A 15,840-nucleotide genomic window follows, 5' to 3' on the forward strand; every position below is an offset into this window, starting at 1 on the left:
AGCAGAAGATTGTTTGAGCCTCTAGTGTTTCTAGAGCCGCCAGAGATTGACAGCTTCTGAGTGAGGTATCCGGGAGAGCTCAGGTGTAGGGCCTTGTGTGTCATGCAGGCGATTTTCAAATGTATTCTGGCTTCAAAAGGCAGCCAGTCCAGTGATTTCAAGTCAGGGAAGATATGAGAGTGTTTTTTTGATCCAGTGATGAGTCTCGCTGCAGCGTTTAGAGAGGCTCTTAGGGGTGCAGTAGTGGTTAACGGGAGACCGCAGAGGGCGGTGCTGCTGTATTCAATTTGCGGGATTACTAGTGCTTGTACTGCAGTTTGGAAGTCTTTGGCTGGTAGGAAGGGTTTAAGTTTCCTCAGGGTATTGATTTGGAAGTTCGCTCCCTTAGTAGCCTTGCTGATATGATGCTGCATGTTGAGATTGGAGTCGAGAGTTATGCCTAGGGATTTCCCTGAATCCACTATGGTGGGTTGGACATGGAGTGCAGTTAACTGTTTAAGCCAGGTTTGAGTGGTAGAGATCTTCGCGGGAGGTGAGATCAGCAGGAATTCTGTTTTCAGAGCATTGAGTTTGAGATGATTATCAGCAAGCCAGGATTGGGTGCTTCTGATCGTTGAGTTCAGGAGTAAGATGTCATTGGGGGATTGTAATTTGAGATATAGTTGGGTGTCATCTGCGTACATGTGAAAAAGTACATTGGATGCTTGAAGCAAGGTGGTGAGAGGTTCCATAACTAGGTTGAACAAAGTTGGTGATAGGGAGGATCCTTGGGGGACGCCTAACGAAACAGGTATTGGAGAGGACATCAGGTTGTTACTCTTGAATTTCTGCGACCTGTTGTGTAAAAAGGAGGTGAACCACTTGAGAACAGTCCCAGAAAGACCCATTCTTGTGTTCAAAAGATCGAGTAACTTCTCATGTTTAACAGTGTCGAATGCTGAAGAGAGATCAAGAAGGATGAGGAGGCAGGTATCACCTTGATCTAGGATTTGAAGGGCGTCGTCAATTATGTGAGTCATAGCAGTTTCAGTGCTGTGTCCTGCTCGGAAGCCTGATTGATGAGGGTTGAGGAGATCAAACAGATCAATGGGTTTAGTCAGTTGCGCGCATTTTTCCAATAATTTGGCGAGAGTGGGAATATTGGTAATGGGACGGTAGTTGTTTAGGTCGGATGGGTCGGCAGTAGGCTTCTTTAGCAAAGGTGTGACTTGTCCAACTTTGAGGGAGTCAGGGATGGTTCCTTCTTGGAGCGAGCTGTTGATAATTTTAGTCCAGAGTGGAAGGAGCAGTGGGGTGAAATCTTTGACAGCGTTAGCAGGGAGGGGATCCGTGAGGTGATTGGAAGGTTTCAAGGTGCTGAGCAGTTTGCCTATTTCTTCTTCGGAGTAGGTTTCAAAGGTTGACCATGTTGCATTGTTTTTAGGTTCGGTGGGTGTTATGCAGTTGAGTGTGGTGTGGAGTCTTGCGTCAGTGCGGAGATCATTCTTTATGTTGTCAGTTTTTTGGGTAAAGAAAGCGGCGAAGTCTTCACAGGAGGGTGCTTCGTGCAACGTACTGAGAGGTTGGGGTTGTTCCTTGGCTTGTGTTCTGATTAACTCAAACAGTTTTCTTGGGCGGTTTTTTGCTTGGTCGAGCTGGAGGCTGAAGAAGTTTGCTTTTGAGCGCTTTATTTTCCTGAAGTAGGCGTTTCTCTTTTTCTTCTGGGTTTTCAGGTGCAGTGCAGAGGGAGCTGCCCTCCAGGTGCGCTCAGCCATTCGCATGGCTCGTCTATCTTCACGAGACTCCCGTCGTACCATGGATTGGAGATTTTACCGGAGACTCTTTTTAGCTGCATGGGAGCAGCCTCATTAATTATTGAGGTCATGGCGTTGAGATAGTGGTCAGTCAGGGATTGGACATCTGTAGCGCCCGTAGGCGGGAGTAGGAGGTCGCGGCTGTTTGGGGGTATGGAGAATGGGTTGAGTTTTTTCAGGTCTCTTTTCCAGACTTTAGGTCTGGAGGGTTGAACCAAGTTGAGTTTGACTTTTTCATTGATGTGGAATGTGACAATATGATGGTCTGACCAGTCACAGGGTAGGATAGACTTAAGTTGAGTAGCATCCTCTTTGGCGATGATAAGGTCGAGGATAGAATCTTTCTCGTGGGTCGGGCTGTTGCATAATTGTGTGAGGTCCAGGGCGCTGAGGAAGCTTTTAAGACTATTTACCACCGCATCATTGAGATCGTTCCAATGGAGGTTGAAGTCAACAAGGTATATTTGGGTGAGCTGTCGTCCGGCGTTGGTTGAAATCAAGTCCATCATTTGTTGGGCGAAGATGAGGTTGTCTCTGGGTGGGTGGTCAATGCCATGAAGAGAGCATATCGGTTTGCCATCACTGATGATATCGAGGCAGATGTATTCGTAGGAAGTTGGAGAGGGTAGGGAAGGCGCAGAGACTTTCAGAACAGAAGGCTGTTCCTGTATATGCATGCGATTCCGCCACCGATCTTGCCAGACCTGTCAAGCCTAATGATGTGGTAGTTGGGGGGGACCAGAATGTCCAATATAGGTGTAGAAGATTCGGTTAGCCAGGTTTCAGTCAGGATGATTAGGTCAAGGTCCAATGTTAGGATGAGATCAGCGATGGCGGAGGAGTGTCTAGAAGCCGATCTGCAGTTTAGAAGAGTGCATTTGAGACGGGGTGTGTCAGGGGAGGAAGAGGGTACTAGAGAGAGGGGGCTTCCCTCTCGAGCACTGTGCTCATCCTGGGGAAGGAGGCGAGACACCTCTGCCCAGGATGGTCTTTGTTTCTAGCCTTGAGGGCAGCGGCTCTCGACCCAGGGGTCCTGAAACTGGTGGTGGCAGGCTGCCTAAAACCAGTCAGGGACCACATCTAAGTTCATAGGTTTTCTGGGGGCACCTCCGAGGTGCCCTCTGAGTAGATGGTGTAATAAATTCAACACTGGCATCAGTGTGTGCTTAAGAGGAGTTGTTTGGTATCGAACACTCCTGGGTTTAGTGAAGCCACCATGGTGCTGGGTAACTAGAGTTGTTGAGTTTCCACCTCATCTACTCTCCATGGCTGCCCTGGCACTCACAGTATTAAGAGCAGACTTAAATTTCGCAGATATGCCCACACCTGAGATATAGTGCACCCTGCCTTAGGGCTTGCGAGGCCTGCTAAAGGGGTGACTTACCTATACCTTAGGCAGTGCTGCTTTGGCATGGCACACAGGCAGTGTGCCATATCGACTTTGTTGTTTTGTTTCGGCACAATGGCATGCAGGCTGCGGTGGTGGTAGTAGTTTGCATGCGCTTGGTGAGGGATCTCCAAGGGACCCTCTTCAGTCCAAATGCCCTAGTTACCAGGGGTGCCATTTACTAGGGACTTCGAGGGGGGGGCTGAAGTTGCCAATCATAGTACAGTTTTAGGGAAGGAGCTCTGGCAGAGGGGACCTGGTAGGCAGGGACTCTGTGCACTTTCAATCAAACCACATCACTTTCCAGGCAAAACGTGGGAGGCTAACCATGTAAAAAGCGGCAGTTTCTCACAATGCCTATGTGTTCATGTTGCCTAACAGTCGATTTAAAACCGGTCAAGTGATTTCCTTGATAAACACGTTTTATACAGATCTGAACCACTGGTCAGGACCGCCTACATGTCAACAAACATCACTGTGGGGCAGAAAAGAAAAGAAACCTTTAAACATGTGCATGTCCCATACCACCGTTTAAACTCACAAAAATATTATTTCTAGGTCAAACTAATCAAGAGTTACAAAACAGTGGAGAAGGGTTCACACACGGCGGAAGGCTCTTGATAAAGGTTAACTAGTCATCTTTCAGTTGCTTATTTCTGTATTTAGTTGTTAAACAGGTACTAATGAGGTGAAATCTTTGCTGAGACAGTACTTTCATGTGTAGAAATGACAATATAATGAAGTAATACAATCAAGAAAATGTAAAGCATGCTGCATATTTTGTCTTTTCTTGCTGCATAATTTAATTGTAGTACAGTGTTGAAGAACAAGAACACATTTTGAATTTACTAACTCAATTTGAGGTGTGGTCTGCGTTCTAATTAGCGAGCAATATTACTGTAAAATATGTCAACACCAACACACACTCACTCACTGTATGGTAGAGAAGAAAATAAATAAGCATGCCCCATAACCTTTAATACCTGTGTCCTAGAAGAAGACAGCAAAACAAAAACCAAGCACTGGCAAAGCCAAAATGTCTTGCCTTTTAGACCTAGTGATGCTTGCAGATGCCCGTCAGCATCTGACCCCCCTAAAAAGCGGCGCGTTATAGAGCAAGATGGAGTTGGTTGGGTTTGTGTGGGAGATTAGCACTCGACGGAGAGATCAGCAGAATTTGGGGGTGCAGTGGGGCAGGCATACAAGGCAGACAGCAAGATCGAGCACGTGGGAAAAAAGCACCACAGGACAATGAGGGAGGGAGTGTGTTTTGAGGGGAGAAAGCACACAACAAAGAAAACAACATTCTGGAGCACTGGGGGTGTTTTGCAGCGGATGGGTGGGGACTGCAGAACCACAAGAAGAAAGTAATATGCAGCAAGAGTCTTTGGCACGGGAGGAAACACATGGGGGAGAGGTCACCATGCGATGAGGGTTTGCATGGAGAAGCATTGCAAGAAAACCACAGAGTGTGCTGGGATTCGTGGGAAAAGCAAATTAAGAGAGAAAAAGGGAGCAAGGCGGAGGGAAGTGTTTTGCAGGCGAAGAAGCACATGAGAGAGAAAGAGCGATCAACACAGAGCAGAGTGAAAAAAGTCTACTCCACCAGTCCAGATTGGCGCTAAAATAAAAACTCCTGGACATGGCACAGATGAGATGGTTGTATTTACAAAGTAGACTGTATGAACAGACAGAAAAGGTGGGGAAAATGTTTTATAGGTTGACAAATAGGGAGTACGGCTCTAGCATTTTATCAAGTTTCCGTGATACAGAAAGCATGTTACATACCAACCCCCTCGAGATAGCAGAAAATGTTGCCGCTTTCTGTAAAGAACTGTATAATTATTAGCGACCCCTTGAATGGAGTCTCATAACCCTATTATCAGTGACCTTCCTCTACACATGTTGACCATGGCTGACAAGGCGGAACATGACCGCCCGATCACAGTAAAGGAAATTTGAGAAGCCATGGCAAAAATGGCACCAGGAAAGACACCAGGGCTCTACGACCTACCGTTGAAATTTTAAAAAACATCTGCCTCCTTACTGGCCCTGCATCTAGCTGTGATGTTCAACAAGGCATTTGAGCACTCACTGCTGTCTTATGATCTGCGTGAGGCGGTAATAAAAATCTTACTTAAACCAGCTAAATCTCCTGAGCTTTGAACCTTTTACTGGCCGATATCTTTAATTACAATAAGACCAAATATCAATACCCTGTTGAAGGCCGCCTTGGCCCGTGGGGGCATCTGATAAAGGCTGAAACATGTTGGTTCCTGCAAACAGGATATAGGGGTACTGATGATTTCCCTGGTGTATCCTATTGATTTTTAACCCTATTGAGGGTGACCAAGAATATAAGTAACCTCTGATTCCCCTCTGATAGTTTTAACACTATTGTTTTGTTTTGCACTTTGTGATCCCTTCTTGAGGGAATAACGTTTTACTATTCTTTTGATTGTCTATATACTTTCTTTCCTCACCACTGTATATTCAAAATATTTATTTTGCACTCCGCCCAGAGTGTTGGTCTGCACCTTGGCGTCAGATGCAGCCCAATGATGAAGCAGGACACTGTAAAGTGTGTGAGGGCAGTATTAAGGAATTAGATTCCTTTCCCCGGCCCCCCTTTCTTTTTCCCCGTTTCAAATTGGAGAATCAGAGTAGTCTGTAGTGGGAATATGTATCAGTATTCTTTTGGCAAATACTTACACTGAAGTCCAAGAGCTCTTTTTTGTTTTTTGTCCTTTTCTTTATAGTGAGTAATAAGCTTTCGAGGGGGAGTTGGAGAAGGCTTATTCCCTGGTCTCTCCTTATTGTGATTTCCAACTGAACATTGGTACCATACAGCGGGACATGAAGAATACTTTCCGGTCTGGGAGCACCAGCCCCTTCCTCTGATGGGTTGAGAGACACTTTTTAAAATTGAGCTTTTCGCAAGCCTGTTGTATACATTCCATAACTATCCACATATATTGCAAATTTCTAGGTAGATGCAGTTGGAAGTTTGTTTTCTGTAGGCTGGGACGGTCCTGTGGGTCTCGTTCGCAGAGTGCCACCGCACTCCATACAAAGTTGGCCTGGACAGACATACAACTTGACTCTTGACCAGCACAGTGGATTTCCATTAATGATTGGCTACACGGTGACCTGCTGCACCCCCCTGTAGAGGCTGGGGCTGCCCTGCATAGAACGCCATGGACGGCTCCATATGTTTTATGGGGGTAAGAGCCCAAACTCTCTCCCTGAGGTTAGGAAAATTGCTGTAAATTGGAATTTCGACACTGGCGGGGATGCGTGTTCTCAATCATATGAATACTTTAAGGACCTACAAGCAGCGTGCTAGTTGCACGGCTCAGTTTTATCGCTATCTACAGCTGTATCATGCCCAGGAAAAAGTAAAGGCATTTCAGGATAGTATCTCCCAGGCAGATAAGCTAATACTGGCAAAATTAGAGATCAAAAGGAATTTCTCAGAGTGATCAATCTCCACTGCAGAATGCGCTTGACCCCCGTTCACAACTCCAGCAGCGACGGGAACAGGATGTGGGGAGGTTGAACGATGATGACTGGAGAAAGGCGATGATGGCCTCACGATGCCTAGCGGTGTCCTCGAGGCTGCGCCTCATACAGTTAAAATATTTAGGTACTATTATGCTCCAAAACTTCTTTAGCAAATGAGAACACAAATACTGTGCTTCACGAGATGGCGGGAGGCAGAGGGAGAATTCTTTCATGTGATATGGTTAGGTCTGATCATACTGAAATACTGGAAATATGTATGTTCCATATTGAGGGAAGTGATTGGCAGGGTGGTTCCAGCCAATCTCCGAACGGTGATACTGTGCGTGATGAAGGAATGGGTGGGTCCTCATTGCACCAGATTGTTTATGGCCATGGGATTCCTGGTGGCCTAGATGGATGTGGCACGACACTGGAGGGATGCAGAGACCCCCACAGTGAAGGACTGGACGAGTGGCATAGATTTCTGCACTAAGGTGGAGGAGTTGGTCTATAAGGCCCAGGGGTGTGAGTTAATAGCATAGGAAAATATGGGCGAACTGGTGGAATTATGCGCATACATGATATATATGCCTTCTTTCTGGACGCAGTGCTTGGTGCTTAGCAAGAATACTTGAGATGGAATCTCAAGTTATGTCACATTTTTACTGAGGTGTTGGTTGGTGAAATATTGGATGTTAACATTGAAAACTTAAATAAAGTACTTATTGAAAAAAAAACACAAAGACCAGAGTGGTTTACAGTGGGAAGCACGAGGTAGAGTGCAACATGGAGAACGGGGTAGTGATGGTGGATTTGTGGGAGGAAAAAAGCAAACTAAGGAGAGAGCAATACAGAGCTAGGAGATGTATTTTGAGAGGGAGAATCACACAAGGTAGAGAGAGAAACACAGACAGGGGCTTTCTGTGTTAAAGCATGCAAGGGATGCGACCTGGGTGTGAGTTTTTCATGGTGTGGAGGGTTTAAAGCACACTAGATAGATAAGTCCAGGGAGGGACTGTGTTTTGTGTGGGAGCACAGGAGTAAGAGCAACATGGATGATTATGAATAGGGAATGGCACTTGAAAGAGAGCTGGAAACCACATGCAATCTTATGGATTGTCTGCTTAACCAAAAAGTAAGAAGTAGTTCCCTAAAAGTGAGCAGTGGAAGGATACAAGTCAACCAATCACAAGGATGCCAAAGTGTCAATGCTCCAAGGGAGGGACAAACGCAAGATGGGACAAGGAAAGATGGACAATAAAGCTAAGTAATGGACGGGTTGTAAGCCCATAAAAGGTATTTCGCAAAGCAAGCAAGCTTGCACTGTCTGGTAGGCGAGACCCAATCAAGTTGATTTAAAAATGAATACACATATACATACATGTATGTATCCCACTGGGTACTTATCGTTGTGACCACATTTCCATAGGAAATAGATTTTTTGGTTTGCTAATAACTTGGGCGCAGTTTGACAAATCTTTCCCAAAAAAAGGGAAAAAAAACAACTCTTCCATCTCAGCTCTTTCTTGGAAAGTTTTGTGGGTGATCTATCAAGAAGAGGTAGAGAAAAACTGAAAGGTATTAAAAAAAGAGTTTTCCCCATGCAATTTTCCACAGGAAAATTGAACAGTGATACTGCAAAAAAGGCTACACCCAATTACATCAAAAATGGCAGAAATCTACATCTTGGCCCAGAATGTGTACTTTTTGTGATTTGGTGTAAAGCCATTCAGTAGTTTGAGTGAAAAGAACCTGTACCCTACAGTAACTACAGCTCTCACCCTCGCCAGGCACTGCTAATGATCTCACATGTTAAATCACTCATGACATATTCTATGACATAATTTAGAACTTCATTGCTGCATCTGAAATGACATCATTGAGGACAACAGTGCATGGGGGGATTATAGTTACTTAGGGCCCGAGGTATACTTACTTGAGGTAACTAACTGGTAATTTTCATTTGTTTGAAATGACATGGTTTAACTGATATTTTCACCCAACTATAAAGTCCCTTTAACCTTTGCTTATTTCCCACAATGATTATGTGTGAGTGTGCGTACACACACACACACACACACACACAATGTGCTTCTCTGGTGCATCTAACAAGCTGGTGGCATGCGAAACTACATTTTTTTGTCTTGTAATTTTAATGCTTAGCAAAAAGAAATAAGTAAATACCAGCACTTCCAATGATGTTTAATAACTATATGTATATCTGAATAATATAGCCAATGTTATATTTGTCCTACAATCTACTAGTTCTTTCCATAGTCCAGGATTAACCTGATATTTTAGCTTATGTATTTCAGGGCTAGCTGATCAACTGAGAACATATATTATTAGTAACATTGGTACTTTTTTAAATTTTATGTACTATAGTGGTACAGTACTGGAATTTCCTTAATTTTATATTCATGCTCTAATTGTTCTTGCTTTTTACATTTATTCACAGTACAAGATTATTTTAATCTACAGAATAAAGTATTACTATAAAAAAAATAAGTGACCAACGTAAATCTGAGAGGTAAGTTTCAGCAGGGATGGAATACTATCTTGTGTACAGAGATTAGAGCAGATAGCATAGTAAGCGCTGTCAGAAGCAGAGAGCTACAGACCCGCTAAAACAACAAGCATTGGCAAAGCCAATAGGTCTCGTCATGTGGAAGAGGTGTGGCGCAGCGGCCAGGGTGCCCAACTCAGGACCATGGGGTTCACGGTTTGATCCCCGGGTCCAGTGGCAGGTTAGCACAGCACCATGTGACTCTGGGCAATAGCTTGCGTAATCTTCCTGACGGCCCCCAGCGCCAGGACACCTATCCGGAGGTAGCTGTGCGCTTTACAAATGCTGGTATATGCTGCAGGGCTACAAAGTTAGGGAAAAAGCACTATGGCAAGGCCAGCATGGTAATGGTGGATGGAGAGAAGCAACGCAGACCACAACGAAGGACAGGGGAAGATAGAACAATGGCACCGCAATCTGTGCCAGCAGCAGAAGTACACCAGTCAAAATAAGGCAATCCGTCTTTGTCCAAGCTGCACATGAAAGAAAAGGAAGTGGAACTGGCACACGCCGTCCAACTAAGTGGCATTAAATAAGAATGACAATGAAGCTAATGAATGGTAAGCAATGGGCGGGCTCAAAGCTCCTTTCAGTAAATAAAACTTCTTGCAAGCTCAGCGCGTGCGCTCAGTCTTAGGCCAGACCTAAAAACAGCATGCAATGAACACCCTACCACAGAAAGGAAGACGAAATCCTGAAATACATCAAATGGGCAGAAATATTTGCTCTGTTAGGTTTAAGGGCTATATATCCCCTCTTCATGCAAAGTTCTGCTTCTGGGATTAAAACCTGACTAAAATTGGTCACCATTTTTCTTTCTTTCTTTTTTAATCTCCTCAGCTCGCTGCAATGCATTGTAACATAGGAGTTGGCCCTTCTTACTTGCAAAAAATGCAATACCAAAGTGATCTTCATAAAAGGCTGCAGACACAGTTTTGTAAAGCATCTAAATACTAAAATAGAATCACACTAAAATGTATTGTCCTCAGAAGGATGAAAGGCTGGGTTGGCCTTGCTACAAATCAAGCCCATCATAACCTGCAGAACACTCTACATACCAGCTCAGTGCTTTCCAGTGAAGTCAAGCACGGAATGCACAGCTAAATATACAAAAAACGAAGTAGCATAGCTACAGCGAAAATGCTCCAAACCACTTCGCTGAAGTTCGCGTGATATGAATTACCCACTGCAAACTTGGAAAAAAGCGTCTACTTACAAAAGAAGCATATAATCACAAGGCAGTCCTTTTATTTCTTTACTGAAGCAGTGTCTCATTCCGGAAGACGATTTGGTGTAAAAAATAAAGATGCATTTACTGAAAAACAAGAGGATGTGATGTTCCGGCTACTGGTGTGCAGACTTTGGGACAGGGGAAGCACGTTCGAGACTCAGCATCTGCTATACATAGTGTTATTCTGGGCAAATCACTGAAGCTCTCCGCAACTAAAAAACGAGGTTTAAAACAAACACGCATGCAAATGCCAATAGCAAGCCGCAAAACAAAAAAAACACGCACGAGCCTGTGGAATTTGAAGAATTTCTAAGTACATTTTTCATTCGCCAGTAAAAGACCTTTTCGCTCGCTTCGCTCTGCGAGCCCTAATGAAATGAATGCGACTTTGTGTAATATAACTAGTGCTCATGTATAGTGCTCCAATACCTTTGGGATCAAGTTCACACTTTATAAAACGTCCACACACAAAAAACACGTTGCGAACGGGGATCAGTAACACCATATGTATCCCTTTTGTATGCAAGCTGTTTGGCTATAACCAGCAGCCCCGGTGTCAAACAGATAACCAACACAATCTACACAGTTCACGTCCCTGGCTTCACCCCCAAAAAGCTTCATATTCCATTAAAATTCCTGCCTGTTGATAGAAACAGAGGCATGACAAATCACAAGTCAAGAGGCATACCGCCAAATAGATTGCGGCCTGTGGGGGGCCAGTACAGTCTGCAAGCAAGTGATGTTGTGAGGATCTAGCCCGTCCAGCGCACATGACAAATTCATGCAATTTCAACCATGGAGCACGGGACATGGGCACAAGATCCCACAGATGCATGCTAAGCTTAGTCTGCCAAACTGTGCAGAGTTCCCAGACTGGAATCACCAGGGGTCTTAAAAGGCATCTCCTGTCAAGTCATGAATAATTGTAGGCACTCCGCCTCTGAACTCAATTATTCTGCACTCCATATTCTCCAGGGCCCAGGCACCCACAACCAAGCAGAGGGCTTGCTTGATGTTTGACCAGCACAGAAGCAAAAGTGTACTTTTGTGATGGATGTAAAACAAGGTTGGGGGTTGCGCAAGCCTATCAGCCCTGCTTTATACTTTTAAGAGGACACTAATCATAAGGAAGCAATCTGTGCTTGGGCCATGATCCACTGAAAGAAAACCAAGTAACGCCCGGCATTCGCTGGCTAATTAGGAGGCAGCAAATAAGAGTAACAATGAAGCCAATAAATGCTAAGCAATGGCGGACTCCAAGCTCTCTGTTGTAAACAATATCCCGTACAGCACAGCATTATCACTGTCCACAGGTGAGACCTAAAAAGAAGAGTGCATTTGAGAGACAGGCTATAGAAAGGGACGGTGTACATATGAGGAGCAAAGACTACATAAATGTCGGAAGTACATTCATGGAAAAAAAAGACTACAGCAGGGAGGAGACTTGCTCTCCGAGAGGGAGTCAAGAGCACAAAAGAGGTACACTTAGGAGCAGATACTAAAGCAAAGCACAGTTTTCACTCAAAGACTATAACATGGATGTGAGTGCATCTAAGAGGTAGCCACTAAGGTAGAGAGGGTCACATCTCCCTCTGTATCATTAGTAGGACATGGCAAGAAGGACGAACAAGGGACGCTTCACATTGTGAGGAGCAGGAAGTCTACAGAGGGACACTTCTTTAAAACATTGTATACATACCGGAGAGCAGCCTTTCTGTGAGGTCCATCAAGTCGTGGTAATCTGCATATGCCATGTAGAACTCACAAGTTGTGAACTCCGGGTTATGGGTCAAGTCAATGCCTTCATTTCTAAACTGACGACCAATTTCATACACTCTGTCAATTCCTCCCACTACCAGCATCTAAAAGGAAGAAGCAGATCTTAAGCAGCCCATCATTCAGCACCAAATAAATCCCTAAAGATTCCACAATGACTCATCAACACCAAGTTCTTCAGACAGAATGTTCATATCATACACTTGATGGTTGTCCATAAAACATAGTGGTCCTCACCCAATCCACACAAAAAGGGAAACCACTCTAGTGCCTCCACCAAAGAACTTGTATCTTTTACCAATAGTCATAATGACTGTTCTGTCTCAAAACACTCACCTTTTAAAGGAGGTCCTTTCTTCCTTCATCCCTATGACCAAAGCCATTTCACTAGCCTTCTCCCTCAGTTTTCATTCAGAAACGCTGACAAATTTATTATTACACAAACTGGTCCTTCCAATGGCAAGTTTGGGTTCCTATGTTCGTTTAATCTCCAAGAGTAAGACTGCTTCTGTTAACTTCCCCCTTCCTAGTTTCAGTTCAATTACATACGGTGCCACTAACAGTCATGGAATTTCAACAATTGTCTTCCTAGTCCTTTCTCTGTGTACCAGTGTCCTTGCCCACATCATGCTGACACTTCCAATTCCCACTTCCCCAACTGAGCAAGTCTACAGGGTCATTCCCTTAAGCATTTTTATTGAACAGCAGTAAATACAGCATCCTTACCTTGTGATACAGCTCAGGTGCAATTCTCATGTACAGGTTCATATCCAGTTCATTATGGTAAGTGATGAAGGGTTTGGCCACAGCACCCCCAGGTATTATGTTCATCATAGGAGTTTCAATCTGAAGTTCAGGGAGGACAATTAGAATTGGAAAAAAGCACAGCCAAGTAGAAACACATCAAACTTTAGTTGATAAAGGACATGCCTCTAAAAACAGAAGGAGCCCCATCACCACCCACACCCAGGACCGGTCATGGCCACAGACCTGAAATCAATGCAGGTAGCTCATAACAGTAACTCTACATAAAACCTACATTAAAAAAAAGGATTACTATTGAACTTTCCCATCCATGACTTGGAGGATCTAATGGTAAGGTTCACAGGTAGTGGTAAGTGCAGAATATTTACATGTACACCTTAAAAGCATAAAACTGACAGTGAACAGATTCTATTTCTAGAAAAAAATCATGGGACTAAGAAACTGCGCTGGGTAGAAATTAAAGTACAACTGCAGGGAAAAAAAAAAAAGACACCGGCAAGGGATTTTATTTTTTTTACTTATTCCCATCTCATTTTCCTTGTTTCTAAACTGTGCCCCTGTTGCTAGAATTAAGCCTGAACATGTTCACTGCCAGAGTCAGAATCCTAACAGCCATTTTGTTTAACATAGAAACTCAACTGAAGGCAGCATACCCCATCAATATTTTGGTATCATCATTTTGGAGAAGGAACAAGAAGAGCTTGTACCTCATTCTGGAAAGGGGGTGGCAAGGGAATCTACCGAAAACGCTCATGCCTCAGAACAATTATTCCAGACACGTACTCAATAGCCCTGGGTAAGAAATCTTCAGGTTGGCAAGTTTAGAATACAATACTTATAAGCTAATATCTCAGTTGTGAGTTCAGGCATAAAGAGGAATTCTTAGAGAAGATGTGTCCTGATTGACGAGATTTTATAAGTTTCTCCACAGAGTGTATCTTCCAAGTATCATGATAAAAATGGTTTCTTTCTGAACACTATTAACGGAAGGGCCTTTCTCTTAAAAAAGAATTTGCTTTGACAATGGTAACTCCTCAATCCCAGATTCAAGGCTGCCTATCAATCAATCGAGGGTTTGTAAAGCGCACTACTCACCTGTGAGGGTCTCAAGGTGCTGGGGGAGGAATTGGGGAGGGGAGAGGGAGGAGGGGAGGGGAGGGGGGTGTCAGTTGAAGAGCCAGGTCTGAAGGTCCTTCCTGAATGTGTGCAGGGTTAGGAGCTTCTGATGTTCAGGGGGAGCTCGTTCTAGGTCTTGGCTGCGATGTGGGAGGAGGCACTCCCGCCTGTTCGGTTTCTTCGGATGCAGGGGACCTCTGCCAGGGAGAGGTCAGCGGAGCGGAGGTTCCTCTTGGGTACATGGAAGGATAATCTCTTGTTGAGTTATTTGGGTCCGATGATGAGGGATTTGTAGGCGTGGCTAAGGAGTTTGAAGGTGACACTCTTCTTGACAGGGAGTCAGTGGAGGTCTCATAGGTGTGGCGTCATGTGCTTGTGGCGTGGAGTCCAGAGGACGAGTCTGGCAGCGGCATTCTGGATGGTATGGAGCCTGTGTAGGAGAGATCTGTTGATTCTGGCGTAAAGGGCGTAGCCATAGTCCAGTCTGCTTGTTATGAGCATGTGGGTTACTATCTTTCTGCAGTCACTGGGGATCCATTTAAAGGTCTTGCGGAGGATGCGCAGGCAGATGAAACTGGTGGAGGCGATGGCGTAGATCGGGCGGTTCATGGAGGAGGAAGAGTCTTGGGTGATGCAGAGGTTTCGAGCGTGGTCTGTAGGGATTGGTAGGTTGCAGAGGGACTCCAGGAGTTGTCCCAGGTGTTGCAGGGTCCGAGGATAAGGATGAGGACCTCAGTCTTCTCTGAGTGGAGCTTCAGGCAGCTGTCTTTCATCCAGGCTGCCACGTTCCTCATTCCCTCCTGGAAGCAGAGTCTGGTGTCTTCAGGATTCTTCGTGAGTGAGAGGATGAACGGGGTGTCGTCCACATAGGAAACCATGCTGAGCCCATGCTGTCTGACAATGGCAGAGAGGGGGGGGGGGGCATGTAGATGTTGAAGTGCGTGGGGCTGAGTGATGAGCCTTGGGACACTCCGCAGTTGATGTTGGGTTCGGAGAGGAAGGGAGGGAGTCTGATCCTCTGGGTTCTGCCGGAGAGAAAGGATCGGATCCAGTCAAGGGTGGCTCCTTGTATCCCAGCGTCGCGAAGTGTGGCTGCGAGGGTGCAATGAGAAACAGAGTTGAAGGCTGCGGAGAGGTCTAGAAAGATTAGGGCCACGGTATGTCCCTGGTCGAGTAGCATGCGGATGTCGTCTGGCGGCGAGGAGGGCGGTCTCTGTGCTGTGGGTACTGTGGAATCCAGACTAGAAGGTGTTTAGGATGGAGTTCTCTTCTATGAAGGTGGTCAGCTGAGTGTTCACGAGTCTCTCTGTGACTTTGGCCGCGAAAGGGAGGAGAGAGATCGGCATTCGTTTTTCAGGTCTGTTGGATTGGCTGTGGGCTTCTTGAGGAGGGTGATGTCCAGCGGCGGTTCGTTGAAATGGTCGTAGAGGTCCTTGATCTTCCGGTGGAAGTATGAGCGGAGCTTGTCGCATAGTTGCTGGGAAGGTGTGACGTATGTGGCTTCGCTGGGTGGTTTGGTGAGCTGCTGTACGACGCTGAACAGTTCCTTGGCGTTAGTCGCATTGGTATGGACTTTGTCTCTTATGAAGGTCCGTTTGGTGTCACTTATGCGCTGGTGGTATTCCTTCAGAGCGCTCAGTGCTGTGGTTGTTCAGTGCTTCTGTGGTTTTCTGGGTTTGCCAGGTTTTCTCTAGGCGTCTGC

General features: G+C 45.2%; 1 protein-coding gene across 3 annotated transcripts in view; it reads right to left on the reverse strand.

The window, feature by feature from the left end:
- KARS1 (lysyl-tRNA synthetase 1) overlaps positions 1-15,840 on the reverse strand; it is a 115,750-nt gene that overhangs the window by 52,671 nt on the left and 47,239 nt on the right. For all 3 annotated transcript variants that reach the window (XM_086945471.1, XM_086945469.1, XM_086945470.1), the window contains 2 exons: positions 12,984-13,103; positions 12,181-12,343 (listed from right to left, as the gene is read on the reverse strand). In XM_086945471.1, the coding sequence (XP_086801597.1) occupies positions 12,181-12,343; positions 12,984-13,103 (283 nt within the window). The remainder of the gene's footprint in view (positions 1-12,180; positions 12,344-12,983; positions 13,104-15,840) is intronic.

The sequence above is a fragment of the Lissotriton vulgaris genome, chromosome 12 (genome assembly GCF_964263255.1).
Source record: "Lissotriton vulgaris chromosome 12, aLisVul1.2, whole genome shotgun sequence".
In the NCBI taxonomy this organism is placed as follows: Eukaryota; Metazoa; Chordata; class Amphibia; order Caudata; family Salamandridae; genus Lissotriton; species Lissotriton vulgaris.